Source organism: Phyllostomus hastatus, unplaced genomic scaffold (assembly GCF_019186645.2).
Source record: "Phyllostomus hastatus isolate PE091 unplaced genomic scaffold, TTU_PhHast_1.1 phas_contig_210, whole genome shotgun sequence".
In the NCBI taxonomy this organism is placed as follows: Eukaryota; Metazoa; Chordata; class Mammalia; order Chiroptera; family Phyllostomidae; genus Phyllostomus; species Phyllostomus hastatus.
Window position 1 is genome coordinate 22574358 of NW_025333737.1, and position 27220 is coordinate 22601577.

General features: G+C 41.2%; 1 protein-coding gene across 11 annotated transcripts in view; it reads right to left on the reverse strand.

Annotated features, from left to right (window-relative positions):
* STXBP4 (syntaxin binding protein 4) overlaps positions 1-27220 on the reverse strand; it is a 139579-nt gene that overhangs the window by 20152 nt on the left and 92207 nt on the right. For all 11 annotated transcript variants that reach the window (XM_045835735.1, XM_045835737.1, XM_045835745.1 and 8 more), the window contains one exon: positions 713-770. In XM_045835735.1, the coding sequence (XP_045691691.1) occupies positions 713-770 (58 nt within the window). The remainder of the gene's footprint in view (positions 1-712; positions 771-27220) is intronic.

The window sequence follows — 27220 nt, forward strand, 5'->3', positions numbered from 1 at the left end:
GACTGGTTTTGCTCTGGGCTGGTCCTTTGGTGGCTGTGGATGTTTTGGCATCTCCTCTAGGCTCTTATTTCTTCATCAGACAGGGAAAATAAGGCACAAATACCTAAAAGGGTGTTCTGAGAACCCATTAAGATAAGGTCTGTTCACAGACTGTCTCATTGATCTCTTCAGTTACTTGTTCCCTCTCTTTCCTCACAATTATGTACATTCCATGATGTCAGGGAACCAGTCTATGGATTTCACCATGGGATCCGCAAGGCATGCACACGACACTGCCTGGCACACAGCAAATGCTCAAAAAATATCTGCAGGTAAATGAACTGTGTGCTTTGTAAAGCACTGAAAATGTTCCTTATTAGTAGTATTATTAAGAAGTTTTAACTGGCATTTTCATTAGATTAACCTTTCATAAATACTAGTAACTTTAAACCAGAAGTGAATCCAGGCAGTCAATATTTAAGTTCAAATGATGATCCTGCTCCTATTTTTTGATGTTTCCCTTGAAATTATTACTTGTTTTTTTTTCTTTCCCTAAACGATATCCGATATGAGCATTTAAATCACATGAAATGAAAATGGTGAGCCTACATTTCTTGTTTCTAATTTTTGTAACCTCCAAGAGGGTTTCTCGGTTTTGCTGATTATTCTGCAACTTCCAGGTTCTCTCCAGATGTGAAAAAACTGCTTACTTGGTTGAGATGCTTGTACTTACTTGATGAAGTACTTGATGCCATCTGCTGTGTAAGCTTCCTCCCACCCGTAAGGTAGACCTAGAGTAAAAGGAAACCAAAAATACATTTAATAAGATGATAAAGATAATCACATTTCCTAGACACCAACTTCCCACATCTTCACAATGATCTGACTACATTTCTCATACAAAATGATTTTCTAGAAAGGAGGAATTAAAACAATTCAGATGAGCTTTCATACTCAGCTTCTTTAGAACAAAATAAATAAGCCCCGAACGGTTCATCTGCTTTAGTTGCATTAACTGGATTAGCACTTGTCCTTTACGTGTGGTGAGAGCATTTCTGTCAGCAGGATTCGAGTAAAAATCTTCGGTGCAGGGGATCATTTTTGCCTGGAGGCAGAAGGAGGGACGAGATGGCCTCTCCTCGTCTCCTCGGGCTCAAAGTTCCTCTAATTGGCTCCCTTCGCATTGTTTCACTCGGCTCCACTGGGAAGGAAACGTGTGCGTGAATGCCAGGTCAGCACGGGTTCGAAAGTAGCTTTTGGACAAGACAGAATTCCTTATGAAGTTTAAAAGTTTAGCAAAGTGATTTACAATGGCTTGCGGTGTTATATTTTATTCAAGAATTTTGTGTGCTAAACATAAGCGGCCAAACCTTTTGCTAAACTTACCTTCCGTTTCTGTAATGGGGTTCATAGTTAGCTATTAAGAGAGGCACACTGAAGCAAGCAAGCAATCGTTTGGCCATATTTCTGAAAATGAGTACCTCTTTGTCCTCATTGCCCATGAAAACAGGTCCGTCCACACTGAGGTGGTCCACATTCTCTTACACTCCAATTCGAACCCTCTAGAACACAATGGCTTCCACCCCTGCACTCCATCCCTGAGTACTGCTAAGGATTTTCATTGACCTTTTGGATCAGTCCTTGGTGCTGGCTTATCGTGGCTCCTTTGACGGTATGAGACAGATTAACACACCAAAGAAAGAACTCGCGCTCAGGGAGCCTCCTGTTTGGAGAGTAACTGGGCTGTACCAACAAACCACCGATTCCCATTTACCCCAGTCTCAGCAAGAGGCAGACCAAAGATGCGGGAACAGTGACTATGTGAATGAAATTAAACCTTACTCCACCACCATTTGCTTTGTAAAGAATAATTTTTGACAACAGCTCTCAGGATGTTGTTTTTGTAATGATGGAAAGCCAAACAAGACTTATTTTATATTTACCTCCAGTCTAAAACAAGTTGTATAAAATCAGACCCTGGTAAAAAATTCATAACTGTTTCCTTCCTAAGTAAACACAGGCCACCTAGGAATTTCTTTTCTCTCTTAATGAATGCATGTTCCTATTTTAAGTAGAAAATGAGCACTTCTGGGAATTCAGCATAAGCAATTGACTGGCTTCTTGAAAGACCCCGAAGTGACACTTTCCCTGTCACCGCCTGTGTCGGGGTCAGCACGTGCTCGGCCAGCCAGACCTGGAGAAACTTGCTGCTGCGCAGGCGCAAACACAGGCGTTTTCTCCGCCGTGTCCGCAGCGCCGATGTTACAGATTACTTCATTCATCAGTGATGAGCCCCTCGTCTGCAGCGAAGAATCTGACAGCTGCACATAAAAACCCTGCCTTCGTGACAAAAACGCCCAGAAATAACGGTTTCTGATCAATAAGGCAGTAAGGCAAGGCAGCTAAACGTTAAGTTGAAAGTCACCCTCATGTGATTAAGACTTTTGTCTCAATGATCTGTCTGTCCAGCAGAATTCTACCCATACTTTTCATTTCTTAATTTATAGATTTTTAATGAAAAGGAGGAAAAAATGTATACTTTAAAGACAGTACCTTTTAATCCACAGGCTCACTTGAAAATCGAGACTGACAGTGAGATACCACATCCCCTGTGCCGGCAGAAGAGAATTCCTGCCCAGTTCATTTTCTTACAATTGTTGAACAGGGACTATAATTTCACAGCAGACTTATTAAGGGGACAAATTCACATCTATTTAAGTCAAATTGTTATTTGACAACCTTAGCCATCAAGATACTACAGTACATTAAATATCATGCATAGCTTATTTTAGGATAAATTCTCTGCTCTGAAAAAAATAATCATTTCTTTTTAGAAGACTACATGGTTTCTTCTTTGTCATGCAGTGAATATGCTGTAAAAAACAGACTCGGAGACTAAATTGGCAGTAACTATCTCTCGGTGATGTTTCAGTAACAGAAAACACAATGTCCAATTATAAGCTGGAAAGTGGAATATACTGATAAGCCAAATAGCCTACTTAATATTAAAAAGCACTTGTTATTTCCACAAGCTTACATGAGTATGATGAACTCAGTTTTCCATTAGTAAAGGTTTTCTTTTCTTTACAGTATGTATTTGGGGCATAATTGCAACATATCATCTAAATACTTGTCAATAATCATCATTGTTCCAAGGCATTAAAAATTGTCTACATTCCCCACATCATTATACTTACAAATATATAATGCTCCTATTTTTCCTTTTCTTTTCATATTTTTAAAAAATTGCTATAACAACTATGATCCCTTGAAATTGTTTCTGATTGGGATTACTTAGCCAAGAACCTCACATAACCTCCCACCCCTCAGAGACCATCTGTTTCCAATCAAACACTTCACGGCGATGACTCTAAAATCTTGGTGAGGACCTTGCCAATTAAGAGCACTGTACAATAGTCTACTTAGCATATTGGCGGTCACCTAAATATCACAGATCCAAAATCAAATTCATCACCTTTCCATACAAAATAGTTCCCTTCCAATTTCCCAGGCTACTTAAGTACCAAGATTCTCTTTGTCATGCTTGGCCCATTCATTAAATGTTCATTGATCATTTATTATGTGTTCAGCATTTTATTTGGTGCTCAATACACAATGACAAACAATGAACATGGACCTTGATCTTATGGAGCTTTAAAAAATAATCATAAATAAAGACATCAATAAAATAGGAATACGTACTGTGAAGCAAAAGTATTGAATACTATGAAAGGCTAACTCCTCGCACAAAGGCACAACTCCCTAACACATAAAGAACTCCTACAATCAGTAAGGAAAAAAATCATTGATAATTAGGAGTCTGTGAAACATGTGGAACTTTTAGGACACAGGACGCAAAAGCACTTAAAGACATGAACTGATGCTTAACTTCACTTTTTTTTTTAAAGATTTTATTTATTTATTTTTAGAGAGGGAAGGGAGGGAGAAAGAGAAAGAGAGAAATATCAATGTGTGGCTGCTGGGGGCTGTGGCCTGCAACCCAGGCATGTGCCCTGACTGGGAATTGAACCTGCGATGCTTTGATTTGCAGCCCGTGCTCAATCCACCGAGCTACACCAGCCAGGACTTAACTTCACTCTTAGTAAGAGAAACACTACCATGAGAGATCTCCTCATTTCTGGATTCATGTACCACTGAATCCAGAAACTCTTCTAAGAATATATCCTATAGATATACTTTATATACAAGATTATTAATTATAAAAACAAAGACCAAACATAATCTAAATATCCACCAAGAGGACTGATTAAAGTAAGGCAATATACCCGGATAATAGGCTACTGTCCAGCTGTGAAAAGGAATGAGGAAGTAATTTGCATACGGATTTGGACATAGGGTGCATGTATCAAGGACGGATCTTTGGAGGAGCGGGGGTCATCCAGGTACAGGCATGGGGAAGGACCGAAGGCTGAGAGAACAGCATGTGCAAAGGCTCTGGGCTGGGGACGAGTTTGGCACAACCGTGGAAGCGAGACCATTGTCACGGGAGCGTAGTGAGGGAGGGAGGAGGAGAGGGACGTGAGATTTGGCTGGAGAGATGCAAATATGACTATGCATGGTTTTGCAGGCCATGTTAAACTTGTCTGAAAGTTTCTTAAAAAGGAAGCAGATCTGCTCCTGTTTAAGATGAAGAAAACTGCAAGAGAAAGTTACTTCCACCATATGTGGGAAAAGATGCACAACTTTAAAAAAAACAATGTATTTTGAGCTCCTCAGAAACCGAGTTCCTCACCTGAGCTGACTCTTGGGTGAACTAAATTCCAAAGGGGTGACAAGCTCCTCTGAGGAAAGATGGGGCAAATGAACTCCTTCTGTATTGACAGAGCACAGGAAGATTAGATGTAGCCATAAAAATGGGTACGAAGAAAACATCTAATAAGTTAACAGATTCATGAAGTTTGACTATGGACTAGTGTTCCTGAGAGTCCTAGGCACAAGGAGGGCCTGCTCTCCCTAAAGAGCTTTTGCTCAGGAGAGAGACTGGGGGATGGGCAGGAGACCTGAGAATGACCTGGGTGGTGCTTGCTCAGCAGCACCTGCAGAGGTTCCTGGGTAGAGCAGGCGTGCCATCTGCCCTGGCCCTGCAGGAGCTCAAGCTGGTGACCCACTGCTACGGGTAGGACAGGGGTATAATCTGCAGATGCCTGGACCCTCCTCTGAGATAAAGGAATAGCCCACTGCTGAAGGAGGAGAGAAGAAAGAGACTCCCACACCCTGGGTAGAAGTCTGAGTGACAGGAGGCAAAAGCCATCTGTTCCTGGGAGAAAGGCAAAAAGTCATCACATCCCCGGAGGTTGGGGGGGAGGGTGTGGAAATCTGATGTCTTCATCATGCACTGACACTAAGGCACTGCAGGGGCGAGGGCAGGAAACCTTCCAAATCTAGAATCCTGCGCTGGTGCAAAGCAGACTCCGTCATCCAAAAGGAGAGGGGCAGGAAACCCACTTGGGCACTGAGTAGGAGGCGGGGTTGTTTGTCACCCCAAGGCTCAGGCACATAGGGCCTGCCTAAACCAGACCCTGGAATAGGAAAACCAGGAGCCTCTCCTCAACCCTCCTCTCCCTCGCCCACCAGTAACCTGGGCACTGTGTAAAAAGCAACAGCTGTCCACCTGGAGGGCAGGGCGAGAGAGCAGACACTAAGCATCCAGAGAAGCAGGAGCGGCGCTGGGGACGGTGCAGGAGTACTGAGAAAAACCCTCCAGCACTCCAGAGCTCACGTAAGCACACACAGAGCAGCACACAGCCGCTGCAGGAAGTTGAAGTCTGTGGTGAACTCTAGAGACAAAACACGAACCCAGCCTGCCTGCAGATCAGACTGAATAACCCCCACACACTAATGGCCTGACAGGGAAGAGACAGGCCCACTTCTGGGTTTAAATAATACTTGTCTCAGTCTTGATAGTTTGGTACCTTTAATGTCTGACATTCAGTCAAAATGATGAGACACAGAGAAACGAGAAAAAAAAAATCCATCGCCAAAAGAGAAAACCACTAACAGAACCAGATCCAAAGGTAGATAAGACACTGAACTCTCAAATGATTAAAATCATACATTGAAAGGTCTAGCGGAATGTGGTGAATCATGGCTGTATAACTGTAGCCATCAATGCTCATTGCGTGTGCATATTACACAGAGGCGGGTGGCTGAGCTGGGGAAGGACTGGAGGCTTGCTAAATGCTGTGAGGGAGGAAGAGAGGGCCTCTTGAGTTGAGGGAATCTGTCAGAAGTTCAGTTAGACTTTAAGGCGCATGAGAAGACCAATGAAAACAACAGTGGAGGACGACAACTGAAGATCTTATTGAGGACAGTTAAGTCCGCAGTGAGCTGGGAAAGTGGGAGGTTTGAGGGAGAGATTCCGAAGTTCGAACCCTTCCTGGTGATGCCAGGTTCCTGGCAGGAACGGCAGAGCGGAAAAAATGGTCCCTGGACAAAAAGAAGTGCAGATGAACGTTCACATGAGTGATGGCAGGTGTCGGGGTGAGGAGAGATCTCGAGAGTGCACGTTCCAACAATAAAATGCAGAAAGGTAATACCATCAATTGCAGACACAACTCAAACAGAGTCAACTTTATTTGAAAAGCACTGACTAGAGTAATTGTTATAAAAACGCAAATACATTGAACTTCTACCACCCGATATCCTGGGTGTAAGAAAAAGAGGAGAGGCAGAGAAAGATCTAATTCAACAATTTCAGTACCCTAGAGAAGATAAAATTCATCACAGGGTAGAATTTTCACTTTATTTATGATCGGAAAATCTAAATCTATATGCAGTGTTCCTCAAGTTGAATAACCATGGGAAAGCAACAGTCTTAGGGAGTCTCAACTTTCTCATCCATATAGTAGTGGCAATAGCAGTTGTACTGCCTTGCTCACAGGGTTATCATGAGACTCTTACTAGATAATATATGACTCCACGATGATATACAGGAGACCATTATTCGCAGTAATGAAAAGAACTGTTACTCCTTTACCACTTATGATTCTTGAGCTATAGAGTAATTTGGAGGCTTAATACAGGAAAAGTGTCTACAGGAAAAACCTCTGTTAAGGCGTAGGTATATATATTTCACAGTGTTCTTCTCCACACAGAAAATTAGACTCTATTTCATGCATGACAACCTTCAGCAAAGAACAGAGACTAATGGGAGACTCTGACCCTCTCTAGGATAATGGTAGAAGTTAACAGCTGGCTCTTGGCTCGGAGAGCCCTAATTTGTATTATTTGCTGACTTCATGGTGTAAATACTCCTACTATGACCAATTTCAAGCTGCTGATGTGATGCCACTGACTATGGAGCTGGAAGGAAATGCACAGCAGTACACCATGATATAGTATTCCCAGAAACACTAGACATAAATAAGCACAAGACAAAGATAATGGAAAGTGTAGGAAAATAAATAGTATGTGGTAAGTTTCAAGTATTTTTCTTTTTAATATAATTTAATTTTCACCTTAAACATTTTAATTTTTAATAATGACTAGGGTTGACAATCAGCTCACAAAATTCTTGCAAGCCATCTTCCAACACAACTGCCGTGGAGCCCACATTTTAGCCTCCTGGTCCTCATGGACAGATATTTCCAAACACCAAGAGATAAAATACCATTTTGTCCAGTGGGGGATTACATAAAACTGGTACCAGCTTTTAAGGGTGTGGAGAATATCGCCCTAACAACAAAGTATGTATTTATCAAATTCTCACACAGAGTTTTCCATGTGCCTGACGTTCTTCTAGGGATTTATAAACATTAAGTCATTGTGTCCTCTTAACAACCACCGGGTCTGGCCCCCTTTTTATTACAAAATCTTTTATTACAAAATCATAAACATGTAACTCTGTTTAAGAACAGTATCACACTCAAGCACACCATATGGCATTTTAGATGAAATGTTCAAATTAAATCTATAAATGATGACACCCATATTATCACCCTACCAGCCACGCTGAAGCAGGCGTTACTTCTGCCAGACCCTGTCTCCAAGATAGGTGCCATCAGCCTCATTTTAGAGAGAGGAATAAAAAGGTTAGGAAACACGCCCACCATCACACTGCTGATAAACAGTGTGGCCACCGTTTGAACCCGAGCCATCCGTGCCACAGCCCGCGCTTTTCACTGCTGTCACGCTGCTTCCATTCCCCTCACTCCCGCCTGCATTGCCAACAGTCGATATTTTAAAATGGCCAGACAATACTTTTGCCTAACGTTTGAAGAGCAACGACAAGACAAGAAAAGCAAACTCCCACCACCTCGACTTCTGCATTGCCCAGGGAAGCACTCTGAACTGAAATGATTTTTGGGCTTGAACACAAAGCAGTCTATTTCAGAGACATGTTATGTTAGATCTACGACTGTACAGGTTAATGTGTAGGTCTGAGTTTCACTGCCAATTTTAAAAGCACTAGCTCCTTTTCCCATGGAAAAAGAATCTACTATACTGGGAGATGGTTGTAACCTATGCATAACCAATAATGCAGTATTTTAAATATTAAACATAACATCTAAGGAAGCAATTTCTTAAAAACTAGACAGCTTTAAATACTTATTAGAATTGGACTTGGGTAAACACTGAATAACAGATATAATTTTAGATATATGACTTGATTTTTTTTAAACTTTTTTTTATTCCTCACCTCACCTAAGGACATTTTTTTCATTGCTTTTTTAGAGAGAGAAGAAGGTAGAGAGGAGGGGGAGAGAGAGAAACATCAATGTGAGAGAAGCACTGATTGGCTGCCTCCCATACAGGGGGTGTGCCCTAACCCGGGTGTGTGGCCCAGCCAGGAATTTGCAACCTTTCAGTTACGGGATGATGCTGCAGCCAATGGTACCACACCAGTCAGAGCTCCATGACTTGAATTTTTACCACATATTTACCTACATAATTTGAACAAGAGAGAAAAAAAGCAAGTAACATGCATAATGTAGAAAGATTTTATATTTTTATATTTATGTCTCAAATTCGGAAGTTAAAATGTTACCATAATTAGATATGTTATTTCTAGTTAGAAGTCACTCACAGAGCAAGTTAAAAGCTATAATATATTAAAGGAACATCACAGTTAAAAATATTCCTAGAGGTCATTTGGTGGTTCATAGTCCTTTTTACCTGGTTGTCAATATTTTAGGGCAAATAAATACTGGACTAATACCCACTTACAAAGAGGAAAAGCTAACATTCATTTTCTACAGTTCTCTTCCCAACAGATACAAAACTCAGCAATCTTAAGGTTGGAGTTGTTTTGCTCCCACTAAAATCATGGGGTCATTTCCTTGAACTACGATGTCCAGACGCTGGAGAAGCCAGCTTCAATGCTCCTTCTTACACACCACTCTCATCTCATGGCCCAGACTGAAGAGGAGAACATAGGACTTCCTTGGCAATTGTGTCCAGGTATTTTTACAATGCTGGGCTAACAATATGTCAGAGTTTGTTTTGCTTAACATTTATCACACAAGGGACTTCATTCCGTGCATTAATATAACTCAGCATAAAACCGAAGCAGCTTTCCTCACGAGAGTGGGAGCTCTCTCGGCATGACTGGCCTGAAGAGATGACTGGGCGTGTGTGTTTCCTAATTCTATTGGGTGCACAGATACACAGGATTTCTGTAAAGTGCTGCTGTTACTGCAATGACAAAGATATTAAGGAGTCAGCGGCCTCTCAACATAAACTAAAGGACCTAGCAGAACTGATTCAGTGGGTAGTGATGGTCAAGTTGCTGCCAGGCTTGCTTGATTTCCAGTGGTCAGAGGAACGGCAACACGACAGGTAGTCCAAAACGGACACTGCGGTTTGTCCCCAACTCACAGGGTGTCCGAGGGCAGTGTGTGGTCAGGCGCGAGCTCAGAAACAGGAACAGTGGCTCACTGACGAGGTCAAAATGGATTCAAACCGACAGAGCAATCAGTGTATGTCTGAAGGTGATTTCACAACTATCTCTGCCGAATGTCATGAGCTTTTTCAGCTTCCAGTCTGACTTCTTTGTCTTTGATTTCTAGACTCAGATTTGAAGGGATGTGTGATTAGGTCAGGCCCACTGAGATGATCTCCCTGGCTTACAGTCAGTTAAGTGCATATGCAAACTGCTTCACAGCAGCACCTAGATTAGTATTTGGTTGAATGACTGGCAAAAGGGGAGTGTGCACCAGGCGCCTGGAGTTTGGGGGGTCATCTTAGAATCCTGCCTGCCACAATGCTCATATTGTTCATTTCACGTGCTGCCTAAGCCAGAGGTGGGGCACTTTTGTTCCCAGGAAGAGAAATGTCACTGGTGAAAATGTATCAAAGGCCACATGCAAATAAGAACTTCATAACTAACTGCAGTGTTTTTGAAGGAGATGTATAAAATATCAACATAATCTACAATTATAAGCTTTTCCCCCCAATAAATCCAGAAACCTAAAAAAACAGGTTTGTATTTCATCCTAAGGTAAAGGAAAGAAAGTAATAAAAAGTGAAAAAGGAGAAGAAAAAGAGAAAAAAGCAAGCAAGCCAATGAGAGGCCAGGAGGCAGGAAAAGATGATAAAGAGATTTTTTTTAAAAAGCTTACTGCTTTTAAGTAAATGCGCAAGGAAATCTTCAAGTTGTGTGTGTAACTATATACCACATACAAAAGAAGAAAGAGAGCATGCATACAAAGGATTACGGTAAGTCGAACGTAGGCAAGGTGAAATTGGGAAGGTACAGTGGGTTTGGAGGTGGTGGACTCAAGTCTCCAGATCCCACACCTCAGTCGGATTGGGAACTTCATCCAAGCTGTCCCTGGCAGAGCTGATCAAAACCTCCCTCACACTGGTCCAGCACGGTGACCTTCTCATTGGTGTGTCCTGCTCCTTACCTGCCTAGAGCCTGGATCTGTCAGAAACGTTACTCAGCACGTTTTCTGCTCACCTTTGTGGAGTGCCTACTACCGGAGGCCTGGTCAGAAGGGCGCCAGGTCCGACCGGCCCCTGCCGCGCACATGCGCACCGGGCACTCGGGAGGTGGTTGTTGACTGCAGAAACGTGACTCTCCGGAGGCCTGTGGCTCAGTGAGTCCTGCACATATCTGAAACTTCATTGTTGTTATAAGGTCTTTGTACTCACCAGGGGAACTTTCTCACAAATATTTGTACAACTGTTGCTTGTGGATTTTGACAACAGGGTAGTGGAGGACCAGTAGGCATGCAACTTTAGAAACGCTGTCACAGACCAGATGAAATTAAATCAAGATCATGCATGTTTCCTACCCCGGGGGTAAACAATGCAACTTTAAACATGACTGGTTCCTAATTATGTAGCATTTTGCTGTGAACATTCTTGCCTTTAAATTTGTTTTAAAGTGTGGTTATCTGAAACTCTATTAAGGATCGCACATTACTTTCAGGTAAAACTTGAAAAATATAAAAATAAAACTTCCTTTGGATAGTTGTCTTTAAGAAGATTTGTTTAAATTTTGGTCAAATTCTTTGTTTCTTTTTTCTTTTCTTCATTCATTCACTCATTTTTCCATCACCATTTATACCCTCTTCCATCCTCCCCCAACAATTACCACACTATTATCCATGTCCATGAGTTCTTTCCCTTTACCCCCTCTTTTTTGTTTGCTCCCTCCACTCTCCCACCTCTACCCAGAGCTGTCAGCAGAGTTCATCTTCCCCTGCCCTGTGGTACTTCTGTGGTTTGCACCAGCTTCTATCACAGCACTTAATCACTCTTTCATGTTAAACATGAGTTCCGTGAGGGTTATGATTATATCTTATTTATCTTTGTATCTGGTACACAGTATGGTCTTTGCTGAGTAATATGTGTTCAACAATGGTTTGTTAAGTAGTCACATCCCAAGAAGTAGAGCCCGGCTACATATTTCTTTAAAAAGCGATATTGCCTGGAGAAATTTAGAAAAAATGTGGCATATCAAGACTGCGTTGAGGTGACAGTGACAGACTACCCAGCTGGGGGACAAACACACACCGGTTTACTTTTAAGGAGCCTGGAGCTTGCTCGACAATCACATCAAGGACCCAGGTTCTTTTGAACTTTCTACTTTAGCATCCTTAGTGAAACCCTGTATCTGCAGAAAGGCCTCCAGGGCTACAGACATCATATTCATATTGAAGGCAGGAAGAAAGAAAATAAGAAGGGGTCCCAGCTCTGTGTTTTTATCTAATACTTCAAAGTTTCCCGAACACTTCTTCAGCAGACTCTCCTTTACATCTCGTTGACCAGAAGTGGGCTGTGTGTGCCGGAGGCAGAAATAGCAAATGTCTTACTGTTGGGAACTGCCCTGCCTGGTTTCAGAAGCTATAACTGCCCATGGCTAAGGCTGAGTGAGCGACCTTCGAACCAGAAGCCACTAAGGAGACAAAGCTTATCTCCCTGGCAGAAGCCCCGCTTTTGCTCCTCTTTTCATAACTGGCCCCCAATGCTTGATCAGTTAGCCAATGATGGGCAAGATTCCCCAAGGGGGGAATGATCTAAGACAGGTACAATCACATGGGAGGCCCCAGGGAAGGACCTGGGGGGGGCAACAGCAAAAGGGTGTGATGGACCCTTGCCCCTCGGCTTTGACAAAGCCTGAGTCCTCATTCTGTCTGCGAGAAGTCTCCTACTCTCTTAGCTGCCTTGCTTCCCCTGCCTGACTTAAGCCTGAAACAATGACAGAGGGTGGTGCAGCCCTGTGCTGGAAAGGGCGGGCTCCCCAGGTGATCAGGCCTCAGAAAGAATATATAAAATCCTGTGAAACCTGCTTTGCTAAGAATGTTCTTAATTAAATGATAAGGGTCCGAGCATGAAATGAGTTTGTCTCCCAAAGTTTTGTAGCCCTTTAGCTAACAGACCCTGACTCAGAATAGTCCCTCAGAGTTCTTTGTATGTTATCTATTGTTTGAGCCTTACTGCCTGACAATGGTTAATGAGCTTTACCTGTATTCCTGTGCAAAATGAACTCAATAAAAGCCTGTCAAGGGAAGGATCGGGGCGCTCTCCCCTAGAGAGAGCGGCCAGGCCGCTCCAAGGTGCTCTCCCCTTGAGGGGGAAGCCATGCCATCCCTTTTCCTCCACACAGGACTCAGTAGTCCGTGTGAATGTCTCATGTCTCATCCATGATGCCGTGGACACTGCGGGCCAGTGTCTGCGTCACTTACTTTACAGTTTCTAATGTGATTGATCTGATGGGGTGAACATGGCGTCTGCTGCAGATGATGAAACAATAAGACAGACCACAGGAGAGTGGATTAGCTTAATTAACATATTAAGGTACCAGGTTTGTCAGAATGAGTGTGTCTGAGGTCTTGGGGACTCCAGGACATCAGTGCAAATGAGTATTATAGTTATTAATTCATGTTAAGATATTTCCTTAAGATGGTGGTTGCTTTATAGTCAGGTAAATAATGAGATGTCTGTTACGACCCTGAATCTCATAATTCTTTGAGTGCTTTTAAAATTATGAAAATCTACCTTTATCTCCCACACACCCCAACTTCCTTTTGGTTCCATCACTGCCATTCAAAGTTTCTCAGAGGCAAATCATAAATGATTTGTTCTCTATAAATGCTTTCCTGATTTTAAAACAATTTCCCTCTATTAGTACTTTGTACTATTCATACAATATTTAATATATTTGACATCACTTTGTGATAATTTGCACAATTATTTCATTCCCCTCCTCCTGTAGACTAATTCCTTGAGGGTAGTGAGTCTTCCTCAGACAAACTTGGTTCCAAAATACTATTTTCTGAATTGAATACTTAATTCATGCCCTTTCACTTGCTTACTCAAACTGCTAGTGTTGGAAGGAAGGAAGGAAACTGAAGGGAAAACTAACATGTAGGAAAGCATGGCCACTACCTGCCTGTTCTAATGGTAAAAACTAGATAAAAAGTTTCCATTCTGGGTTGATAATGGCATTCCCCGTGTGTGCAAGGGCGAGGAAATGCTGCCTCCTTTGAGCTGATGCAACTCTGAGGGCATGGAGCTTACAAGGCTGGTGGCCCCTCTGTGACACAGAAAAAGGAAACACGGTCCTGTACCAGAGCGCCCAGCTGGCTGCTTTTCAGCCCCATGTATCCCTGGCCCATTGCTTACTACACAAAATGCTCAATGCTCTGCAGCAGCCATATACAAGGGATTTCAGAAATACTATTTTCATCCAATACATCTACAACTCTTTTATGGTTTGTCCAAGCTTTATAGTAATGAGCAAATAGGACTTCATGTTTTTGGATAGGTCTAATTGTCCTGGGTTCTTGCTCATAATTTTTGCTCATAACTGAGCCAAAAATGTCCCCCTGTTGTTCATATCTAATGGCCCAAAGATTTAACTTCTGATGCCTCAAAGCACTGTACTGGCACAGGAGCCACCCTGTGGGCATCATACAAGTAACGGAATGGCGTGCAACTATGGATAGGCAGGGACTGTGAACGTGCGTTTCGTTAGCAGACTTTTGTGTGGACATGCAAATGTATGTATTCAGAACCCAATACATCAAAATTTACTTTAAGAATGTAATTTATAAATCCTGGGAACCTTAAATTTCGTTCTTGTTGCCCCCACTGGCTGTCACTCCTCTATTCCACTCTGCTTTATGATCTGCCTACGTTAACCACATGCCATCCCCCACCGATCACTGATGCTGAGTATTAAATGTGAAATTTTAATTTGAAAATATTACTGATAAATAAAATGCTTCCAGGTATATTTATAGAACAGTAAGAACTGATATTTAAAATGTAGTGTTCCTCTGTTCCTTTCTTCTACGGGGTGTCATGACTTTCAGAGCTTTAAAAGCCCTGTGTATGTTAACAACCCTCAAATTTGGCCAGTCCAGCCCTTTGTTCTGACTCTGGACTAATATAAGCAACTTCCCCCAATAACATCTTTACTTAGATGTTTCACAGGTAAATTATACTTAATTTTTCCAAAAGTAGGTTTTGATTTATTTCTCAAAAGCTGATCCTCCCTGAAATCTTCTCTGTCTCACCACATGCATCTATCCGCCCCGCCCAGTTTCATTTCCTGGGGCCAGCAGGCTCTGCCGCAGCCTGGAATGCTCTCCCCTTACTCCATGGCTGGCTGGCTCCTAGTCATCTTTCAAGTCTTAAAGCTCACCATGCAGACATACAATCCTTAAGGTCCTTCCATTTCCACCACAGCCACATGTGCCCTACAGCCATAGCACTGGCTAAGTGTGATATTACATGTTTATTGGTTTTCCAGTTATTGTCTTCCCCAGCTAAATCATAAGCTCTTTGAGAATGGAATCATGTTTCATTCATCCCTGTCTACTATGAATCTAGCAAAATGCCTGACATGTAGTAAGCCCTCAAAAATGTTTGCTGAGTAAACTAATTAACACTTTATTCTCATTCTTTAGGACACTCACCATGATTTGTAGGTATACACTTAAACTTTTTTAAAAGTCCAATCGCTCCCCACCCAGTGTACCCTCCAGAAAAGCCATGTCTGTTTATTCCCGACTCAGCACACATTGTCTGACCCACAGTTGGCACCAGTCGATAGTTGATAGAGAAAGGAAGCGAGGAAAGGGAGGAACAGAAGCGACACCATGATGAAGAGACAGCACAGACCTTAAAGAATTCTTCACAGTGACACTCTGAGACTGGGACAGCCATTCAAATATATTCAATCAATCATTCAGTGGTTTCGACCACATACTGTAAACATCTGTACTGTTGGAAACAAAGAGATTAACAGGTGAGTCAGTATTTCACTTGTAATACAGATGTTTGAAGTTATTTAGATATAGCTGAAACTATAATTTTACTTTTTGACTTTCAGTACAGCCAATTTGGATAGACCTGTTTCTTTAAGATATGTAATTCTTAAATGAGTGCTATGCTCCTTAGTCAAGGCCAGGGTGTTGGTTGGGAAGCCTTGACCATGTGATGCATGTTCAGTGAAGTAACCTGGAATTTGTCCAGTCTCCTGGCACTACATTATAGCATAGTGGTTGCTTTAAGACCTTGGTCATCATCAAAATATAAATGACTACAAAGAATAAATTTCATAACTCGTCTTTTTTATACTAAGGGCTGAGCCAAGAGAAATCATTTGTTATATGACAGAACTGGATAGTTGTTTGCTTTCCAGAGCGTAAACACTTGTTTTAAAAAAAGAATGACCTGGCTGGCGCAGCTCATTGGATTGAGCATGGGCTGTGAACCAAAGGGTCGAAGGTTCGATTCCCAGTCAGGGCACATGCCTGGGCTGTAGGCCAGGTTCCTAGTGAGGGCCACACGAGAGGCAACCACACACTGATGTTTCTCTCTCTCTCTTCCTCCCTCCTTTCCCCTCTCTAAAAATAAATAAAATTTTTAAAAAAGTCTTTAAAAAATAAAAAATAAAAAAGAATGAGGTTATAATAGCAGATTGCAATAATAGAAAAATTCTTTAAAGAAAGTAGATAAAAACTATTTGTTTAGTACAACATCAAATTAAAGAGTCAGTTTCTTCCTACCAAGAATTCTAAGATTACATCAGACATAGAAATACATTTCTTTATATACACAAAAAAGCATATTATTAAAAAAATACTTATGAGTAAATCTTTAAATATTTACCTCCTGAGAAATTTCCCTCTAGAAAGATTCTTAATTATAGTTAGCTTATTAGCTCATCTGCATTATAATAGCACTATGTATTTGTTTTTCATTAATAAAAGGTTTGGATTAAAAACTTCACACAGTGAGAGCTTCTATATAGCTGACTCACATTACATTATTAGTGGTCGGTGTGCAGGGGGGAACACACTGGTTTTGTGCAGGAAATACTACAGAGACTTGAAATCTAGGTCACATCACAGAGCACTGTCATAACAGAAGAGCACAAAAGCCCAGTGTTTTTTTGCCTTCGACTCAAATAAGAAAATCACATTTAAACAAAAGTTAACAATTAACTGCTTCGTAATTACACTTGGTTAACTTATATTATAATTAGCTATAACCATAATTATACTTTTAACCTATTCACAGTTTTAACATGTTACCTTCCTACTCAAGTAAGGTTATATTCAGTGTGTACTAAGAGCAACCACTAGACAGAAAGTCAGATAATAAAAGTGGTGCTTCCGGGAGACCTTTTATCTGGAAATCTGAAAACTGTTTTAAATACCAATTAAGTTTCTGAAGCATCATTGGGCCGTCGAGTTGAGATGGGGAAATCCGTCATGTGACATGGCTGGCAAGTCAACAACCAACAGCAAAGAGCGTGTGCTTGCCGCCTGGCCCGTCCGAACAGTTTTTGTGCCTTCCCGCTTTGGCTGTGTTTTGCGGTCGCCGTATATCTGTGTGCCGTCGGCATTCAGGCCCTGATGGTCTTCGGAAAGAACACAAGCACCATGAACTATGTTGCTGATAAAATATTTAAGCTGTGTCCTCAATGCAAATATGCTTCCCAGCAATGTTTGAGAACATTTATCAGGTCTTTGGAAAATGGTAATATTTCCTGTGAGCATTTTAAAAATTATGTTTATAAATGTGTATGTTTCATTAAGCTTTTTTGGTCCTTGAAACAAAAGAGAGTAGCTCAGATGTTTCCATTTAAATATACACAATCAAACAAGGCATCATGTCCTGGAACTTGTCTTGACTCCTACACCCAGGCTAAGGCAGGAGACCTAAACTAAACAAAACTCTTCATTAACAATTCAGAATAGAACTGAAGAGGTCTTTGTCATTTCTCACCATGGCTAAAGCTAGCACATAAATTCTTTCTGATTAGTTGGGATTTCACTCCTGAATTGTAAATGTAAACAATAATCCTAGGTGCCGAAAGATGACATCTCTACATCCTAACAAATGTTCTCATTATTTAGGTCTGCTTCCCTTTGCAATTGCTTTTGAACTCTGAGCTTCAAATCTGCTGCCGCAGAACTCTGCTGAGGAATTAACTATTTTAAAACGTGACTGATTCAGAGGGAGGAATCACCTCCTAAGTTATATAAACGTCTAGCCATAATGCTAAACACCTGAAACTAATATGATATTAAATGCCAACTTTAATTAAAAAAATAAAAATAAAAAATTTTAAATAAAAGTAAATAAATACATAATGTAAAAAACTGTGGTTGGGGTACAAATATTCTAGCGAACAGCTTATTTTAATCTAGTTGTACCACAGCATTTCATTAAAGAAAGAACAGACGATGGTTTCTACACCAAAGGATAAAAAAGGTATAATTAAAAATTCAGAAAATGCACAGAATTTTCACTTCTACTTGTGAAGAAGAGTGACACAATTAGTCACTCTCTAAAAGAAAACTTCCAGACGATGAGCTGAGTCAAGGAGCCACACAAATGCAAACTCACTCTTAAGTCCACTCCTAACGAGAGAAAATGCACCAAGGGCTCTGCAGCTGGCAGCTCTGTCGAATTAAGAACATCCACACTTTTTGTTGTTCAGATCTTTAGGAAGTCATATTACACACTGACATATTTCCCTTATCTCTGGATTAGAAAAAAGAGGGAGATGATTTAAGAACTACGTTTAATGAATTGCATTTATATTTTTAAAAGAGCCAATGTGTTTCCTAAGGAAGTCTTTGAAGGCTGATTTACTGCTAGATACCTAGAAAAACCTGCAGCAGTCTGTTTCCTTAAGTTAATGTCAGTTCACCATCTTTTCAAGCAATAAAACAACAGCATGATGATGTTTACAAAAACTCTCCAGCCCGAAGCATAGCAGTGCACTTCCCAGAACCTCGTGGGTCCCTTACGGATAAAGACAGGGCTGCCTTCGGACAACAACCTGTGTTACACATTTTACAGCACAAGGACAGAGCAAAGACATTTTCAGTGAAGGCTCAGGGTGACAAAAACCTTGCTCACAAAGAAAGAATATTATAGAGACTTCACCAATTTTTGTCTGAGCCCCAAATGTGGAGAGTAATGAAGAGGGTGCTAAAACACTCAAAATCAAGGTTGCCTCTGGGAAATATGAGAATTACGACTACCATACTCAAGGGACCCATTGAGTTCAATGGGGAGAACTCTGAGCTTAGTTTTGTTTTCAATTATGGATCTAAGAGAGAAGTGTTGCATCTTTTATGACCATGTTCTGTCTTAATGCTATTGGATCAATTATTTTAACCAGGAGGCTAACAAGGCCATCATTCTTAATCTCCCTTTTCTTTAAAGATACTGAAAATAAATGCCAATCCTTTCCTGAGGTAAACAAAGGGAGACCACCGCTTTCCCTTGGGTCCTCTATTATTTAAATAGTTCGCATGCAGCCTAGCCTTAGAAACCTTTCCGTCACAACACTGCACACAGCACACAGTTGTGCCGTGGTTACCCGAAGGGACGTATTACTGTTAACAGCCCATCCATTGATTTGATTATCATTGCATGGTTAATGGCTTTTTAGGATAATAACTCTGATACAGCCGCTCAAATGCTTTAGTCAGTTTGTTCTCCTTTCCCATTTCAGAACAGATCATATTTGACTGGGGGGGAGAGGGGCGCACAGGGCAATGCAACTTTAAGGCCGTAATAGACAAGTACTATCCTTAACTGGGCTCCTCAGTTGCTCATATTGGCGCAATCTCCAGGAGCAGAGGTGGCTCCCAACCCAGATGACACTTCAGAACAACATTAGCACGTCAAGACAAATGAAACAAGTGCAGAACACCAGGCGAGTGACCGGTGCAATGGCATGAGGAATGAGAAGTCTCCCAAGGAAGTGCCAGTGGAGGGGGAAGTGGAACCGGTGAGACTGGGAAGGTGGAAAGAATATGGGATAAACTCTGATTTGTACACCAGCTATCAGGACGAGTAAGCTTATAAAAGGACTAGTTGTTCCTACATTTTACAGAGGGAGGAGACTGAGGCCCAGAGGTTAAAAACTCAACAAGTTCGTGTTGCTCACAAGAGGCAGAGATAAGAACCCGGGCCAACTGATTCTTGTGCCCATGCTGTGTTCCTTCTCAGTTTTAAAAACTGAGATAAAGGACTGAAAGTAATTAAGCCAAAAAGTAAAAAAAATCATGGTCTCTTAGTAGTGGATTACAAACAGCTTTTCCAGCTTATTCATTCTATTCAGATCTTTTCAAAATAACAAAAATAAAGTTTAACACATTTTTATGTCAGCAGACAATAAAATAAAAATATTGCTGGCCTCAGTAACGTTTTCCCTTTTATCTTAGCACTTCTCAATTTAGAAAAAGCTGCGCACACACTTCAATGACGCTTTGTTGATAGTTATCAAAGCGTATTGCATCCCTCGCTAGAAAGTCACAGAAACCTGGGCACGGGCAGGAATTTGTTCAAATTAAGTAACTTCTACCATATGTTGTAGGATCAGTACAAACTCAGTTCAATTTCCTGTATCTTTTTTCCTTAATCCTACACCTTTTAATCTACAGAGTTATATAACTGATATTTACAAAATGACCAAAGGCCCTAAAAGATACTGAAATGCCTTTTGAATCACAGAAGAAACATTAAACTGGCATTCAAGACAGTGCTGGTGCAAAATGTGTTTCTGCTTTCACCACTCTATGGAGGCTTCTCTCTTAAAGGTCACCAATGCTTGCAATCACAGCGAATTCATTTCTCACATGTCGTCCTCTTGTTATCAGCACTTAGCACTGCTCACCACCCCCTCCACGAAACTCTCTTCTCTCTGGGCTGCTTTTTTTTAAACTTCCCAAGGACCTATCTGCATTCTTGCTCCTAGCATCCCGACTGCTCTCCATCTGGCCCCTTTCCTCTGATCTGTCCCCAAAGGACTTTTCCTTCTCTTCCTGTTACACCCTTCTCTGCAATGTTTGGGCTTCGAATATCGGAACAATACGAATCATCCTCGAAAGCTCTCCAACCCTGATCTCTCTCCCATTCTCCTTCTAAATGTCTATGAGTATTTCCACAGAACTTGCCTGTCTCCTCTCCCAAATCCGTCTGTCTTTCTTTCTGAGTTACTTGTGACTTTTAATGGTTCTATCACCTTGCATTATCCTGGCTCAAAAAATCAATGTCATTTTTACTTTTCTTTGTTTCTCTCTTCAACTGTTGTTTAGCCCTCTACAATGCACCTCTATGAACTTATTCATTTAGTTATTCAATTAACATGCACTAAATAACTGCTTTAAGGGATCCTGGGGCTATACTGATGAATAGGACAAGTGAGAACTTTGCCTCCCTGTAGTTTACATTCTGATGGGGCAGACACAGTCTCAGGTAGCAATCAGTGCTACTAGAAAAACAAATGAGAGAAATCATGAGTGATACTTACAGATGATAGATAGGGGCTAGCATTTTAGAGTGGCCAGGAAACGCCTCTTCGAAAAGACGACATTGGAGCACAGGCCTGAATGAAGTGAAAGAGCAACTCTCATAAAGATCTGAAGGAACACCATCGCGGGGAGGTGAAGATCAAGTGCAAAGGCAGTGAGGAGGGGATGAGTCTGGCACGTTCGAACAACTACAGAGAGACTGAGGTGGCTGGAGCTGTGTAGGCAGGAAAGAGAGGTGGACAATGAGGTCAGACAGCCAACCAGGGCCAAAAACGAAGAACCTCGCAGGCCATGGTACAGAGTTTGCATCTTACTCTGAGTGTGATGCGATTGGACAGTTTCCATTTGGGCAGTGATGTGCTCTGGTTTAGGCATTAAAGACCACAGGAGAATAGGCTTTTGGGGAGACGTAATGTAGTACTTGTTACATTTTCAAAGATTAACCACATTCTTAGGCGATGCACACGGCCACGGAGCATCCCTTCACTTATTACAGTTCACTTTTAAAAAACGAAGGCTTTCAATTCAACAGGTACGCAATTTCCTAATTCACAAATAATGACATTATGAGCTAAAATCCTTTCATTTGCTTAGTTTAGATGAAAACAATACTATGTTTCTGAAATGAACAGTAAACGCAACGGAGCATACATTGTTGCCCATGTTCTACTTATATGTTATATAAACAAAACCCAATCTTTTCGGCATTTTGTCATCAGTATGCCCAACGAGGCAATGAGGAATGAATTAACAGAAGTATTTATGAAGAATTCACAGATAGCTAGAAATGAGGCACAACGTCCCAGGCATTCACTGTACCAAACAGGAATGAGTGATGTTAAGGCTGTTTCCACTAGGGGCTTACAAAGAAGGAAGTCAAAAATAGAATGAATAAAAGATAAAGGCATTCCAATTATTGTCAGGTTATGAAAGGTCTGTAGTTTTACGTGACACAAAGACAGAGAATGGAGACGTAACAAATGCATCCATCATGCCAGCCCCATTTGGAATCAGGCAGCTGCGTGTTTAGCACCTGCCGATGCCGGACGTGTCTCACATAAAACTAAGCAGAGCTCTGTAGGTTCAGAAGAAAGCAAGAGAATTATGAAGTCATCAGTGTTCTCATTAGGTTTTTAAGATTTCTTTTATTTACAAAAAGTAAGTCTCTCCTCTCTGTATTCTCAGGATTCATTTATTCGCTTTCCGAGCACAAATAAATTCCGTGCTTGTCTTTTTGTTCCTGAAAGTCTAAGAAGGAAAAGCACCACAGTAAAGTTACTTTCTTTCTTATTGAATTCATGGTTGAGGCAACTTAATAAATTTGTTCATCGAACAGTCACTGAGTATCAACTAACTATGTGTCAAGCACTGTGATAGGTGCTGGGGGTGTTAAGCTGAACGAGACAACATCGCACGGTGAGGAGACACAGCTGCTTCTCTCAGAAAGATTCATGATGGCATTTCTAATATAATCTTTTTTTTAAAAAAGTTAACCATTCTTTTTTTTTTTTAGATTTTATTTATTTTCGGAGAGGGAAGGAAGGGAGAAAGAGAGAGAGAGAGAAACATCAATGTGCAGTTGCTGGGGGCCGTGGCCTGCAACCCAGGCATGTGCCCTGACTGGGAATTGAACCTGCGATGCTTTGGTTCGCAGCCCACGCTCAATCCACTGAGCTACACCAGCCAGGGCCTAATATAATCTTAATTAAGCTTGTAAAGGAGTATCCTTCTATTTCCCCCAAACTTCCTCTGATTGGACAGAAAAGAGTTAAAGAGATGGGCAAGGCAGAAAGGAGTCATCTCACGCACAGTGTGAAGTTGATTCACAAAGCTCATCAAAGTTGTAAGGACATAATTTGTATCTCTTCGTGTAGTGGAGGAAAATTTTTTCACTCCGGGAAAATGTCATTTTTTTTCAACAGGAAAGATAGAAGCATGGTGGCAGTTTATGATATCAATTTTCTATTGCTGTGTAATGAACTGTAACACTCTTGGCAGCTTGAAATAACACATTATCTCACAGTTTCTATGGGTCAGGAGTCTGGCCAAGGTTTAGCTGAGTCCTCTGCTTAGGGTCTCATAGGCTGTGGTCTCAACTGAGACTAGGCTGGGAAAGGTTTCACTATTGCCAACAGAATTCAATTCCTTGTGGTTACAGGATTAAAGTCTTCAGATTCCCTGGCTGTCAGCCCAAGGCTGCCCTTAGTTCCTTGCCATGTGGGTCTCCCAACATAGTATTTCAGTTTTTGAAGCCAGGAAGAAGAGAATCCAGAAAAAAAAACCGCACTGAAATCTTACACGAGGTTATTGTGCATACTAGGCCACCTCTGCTGGGTGTTCAAATGGCTAGGAGTAAACCCCAGGCCCTGCACGCACTCCAGGGGAGGGCGTCAAACAAGGGCATGCGCAGTAGGAAGCAAGGGCCGGGAAGACCATCCAGAGAGCCTGTACAGCACGTGACTTGGACGCTTTCCCTCTAATTTATTGAACAAATCTTTTTTCTCTTTATTAGTGGTTCAATCTACCTCTTCTCGTCATTAATGTGTATACAAAATTAAGTTAGTCCTGGCTTTAACATTCCTGCTGCCATTCTTACGGGTTCTTGTGAGTTCTAGGTTGCTTCTTTCTCCAGCTTTCGTGTATTTGCTTGAACATCTAAGCTCATCAAAAAGCTCTGTGAAACTTCCCTTGATTTATTTGTATACTTCTACCTTTTTTTTTCTACTGAGACTCTAAGTAATTGAATATATTTTTAGGATTTCTTACCCCATGAGCTGCATTTCCATCCATGGTCTCTAAACATGAGAACAAACCCATTCAACCCAACTTTAAGACAAAGCAAGACAAAACTACTGTCATGGAATCTGTGGTACATGTTTGGATATATACATAATTAAACAATCACATCTTCTTTAGATTCTTCTGGTAGAACTACAACGCCAGCAGATGTTGAAGTGCTTCACTATTACAGCAGCTGAGCCTGCACCAGTTAATGGTCTCCTTTGCGACAGCATCATTCATACTCTTCTTCTGCCTGAGCTGTTTGAGGTCCACTCTTCCAGATCTGCTTTGAAGTGCTTCACTATTACAGCAGCTGAGCCTGCACCAGTTAATGGTCTCCTTTGCAACAGCATCATTCATACTCTTCTTCTGCCTGAGCTGTTTGAGGTCCACTCTTCCAGATCTGCTTTGGTTTCTTTCATTTCTTCATCTCTAGTGCTCTTTATGGTGCATCACTCACACTCACAGCTTTCTGGACAGGAAACTGCCTGTAGTCTTCCTCCCCTTCAGTGAGATCTGTTGCTTTGAAAAAAGGTGTGGCTGTTCATGAAAGTATATTGGTCAGGAATTCTCAGCTGATATCCCATGCAGGGTCATTATGTACAAGAAGACGTCATTCTGTTCTTTCTCAAGTCTCACGCACTGAGCTTCACTAGCAGCCTTCCCCTACAGGGACATCTTCAAGCGTGAGCAGAGTGAGCCTCTCTTCTTAGTATCTGATGCATAGGTATTAGAGACATTTATTGAAGATACAAGAAACATTGTACATATCACAATGACACCTCAAAGTAGGTGTTCAAAGTAGGCACCTTGGGACTTCACACAGTTCTCCCATTTGCCATTAGCTGCCCTGTCATATTTTCCTGAATTTCATCAATGGTCTAAAATCTCTTCCCTTTCAAAGGTGATTCTAGTTTTGGGAAAAGCTAGAAGTCTCAGTGAGCCAAATGTGGGCTGTAGGGGGGCTGGGTCACCTGGGTGATTTGATATTTTGCCAAAAAAATGCAGGAGACATGATGCATGAGTAGGTGTGTTGTTGTGATGGAGCTGCCAGTTACCAGTTGCCCATAGCTGTGGCCTTCTATGTCACCTGAGTAGTTTTCATACACAAAATTTGATGCAGATTCCTTGCTCTACTTGCTCAGTTATTTTGAAAATGATGGCTACACAGTACTCAACAGCGTCTACCACCCCCACTGACTAGTACAGTGAAGTCATCATTGTTCACACATGCACATTCCAGTCCAGTCTCCTTGGCTGCCAGGTTACATGGATGTTGTGCAAACTGTTTTCGTTATATTAACAATGGCTGGACTTTTCCCGACAGACCTTGTACATTAAATACATTTATTAACTAGATATAAATCACAATTATAAAATATGAACATTTCATGCACACCTACTACGTGCCAGGACTGTTCTAGATGCTACCTAAAATGTGATGAGCAAGACTTTCAAGATCCCTGTTCTCAAGGGACTCATATTTTAATAAAGGAGACAGACAATAAAGAAGTAAACAAATAAAAAATGCATATTCTCTTCTCTTAAGAAGAGAATAGAAGAGGGGAGTAAAACAGAGTATCTGGAAGTAGAGACAAAGGCATCATTGGGTAGGTGGTGATGAAAGGCCATTCTGAAGGCAAGCGATGAGACCGAGAAGACGGAGTGATACAGTGAGCTGGACTTCTCCATCCACGCCTTCCTTTTTGTTTTGCACAAACATACCAGGCAGTCTCTTGCTGCACAGCCTTTGCACTGGCCGCTGGAACACTCTTCTAGCAGTTATCTGCATGGCTTACTCTTTCCTCATGTGGGCGAGACTCCTGTGAAAATCTGGTTAAAAGGTTTGCAATGAACTGGTGGCTACCTGTACCCATTCCTGGACAATTTCAGTATCTCTACCTTCTATACAAGTTCAGCAAGGCCTTCCTCTCCATATACAAAGCTGAAATAGGACAAGTCCTTGAGGCTGCCAGTTAGACACAAACTTCTTTATTATTTTGAACTTCATATCCATGAAATAAGTTTGAGTTGAAGCTGGGTTTCCTATACATATTTTACTGCTACTTTAAAGAGTGAAATGTTACTTTGCAATTGTTTTCGAGGTTTCAGCACATGGTTTCTTATGTGTTTTCAGTGGAGTAATTTAATAATGATAGGTTATATAAATCTACATTAGTAGAAATCTTTCACCACCTTCCAAGTTTTCCAACGCCCCCCTACTCCCCCAATAAAGGGGGGGAGAGAATAGTTTATCATACTGAACTAGGTTGCAAGGACAAAAATACTCCTATTATATAATGACAATGAATGATCAAAATTATACCGATGATATGTATTAAGTGCCTCCCAGATATGAGTCACTTTATACACATTTTCTTTAATAAGCTAACCAATTTGGATACATTCTTTTTATCCTCACAACAGCCCTATGAATTGGTGGTATCTCCATTTTCATAGATGAAGAAAATGAAACTCCGAGAGCTTAGAGAAGCCCCCAAACACGATCTATTAGGTGGCAGAGCTGTATTCGAACCTGGTAGTGCATGGTTTGCTCACCATATTATTCTGCCTCTCTACAAGTAAAAAATGGATCTATCTTTTTTGTAAAATTTAAAAAATATATTTTATCGATTATGCTATTACAGCTATCCCATTTTCCCCTCCTTCACTCCCCTCCACCTGGCACCCCCCTCCCACCCACATTCTGCCCCTTTAGTTCATGTCCATGGGTCATACTTGTAAGTTCTTTAGAGAAGAGTGGATCTATCTTTTTGATAGAGAACATGTAGGGTACAGAAAACTAATTTTTATGTAAAAACTAAAGGCAATTTCACAAATGTGATTTCATTTTATCCTGAAATGTAATGAGCTATAATGCTCATTCTTTCCATTTTTATAAATGTAGCCAAAGTGAGGATGAGGAATTAAGTCAAGGTTTCAAAGATCTTGTGCAAGAAGCAGGTTTTCTCGCTCCCAGTGCTCTCTCTGCTTTAACTTTTCATTAGCATTTGGGAGTTATGATAAAAGGAATGAACACCAGTAGCACTGTACAGTCCCAAGGCCTAATCATTTTGAATCTAATTGGCAACGTTGGTTGGATAAATTCATAAGGTCACAAGTTTTTGAAAAATACTATAATTAAAGATTCAGTTCTTGATTCTATATTCTGGGCACATTTATTATTCCCTCTTTATGCA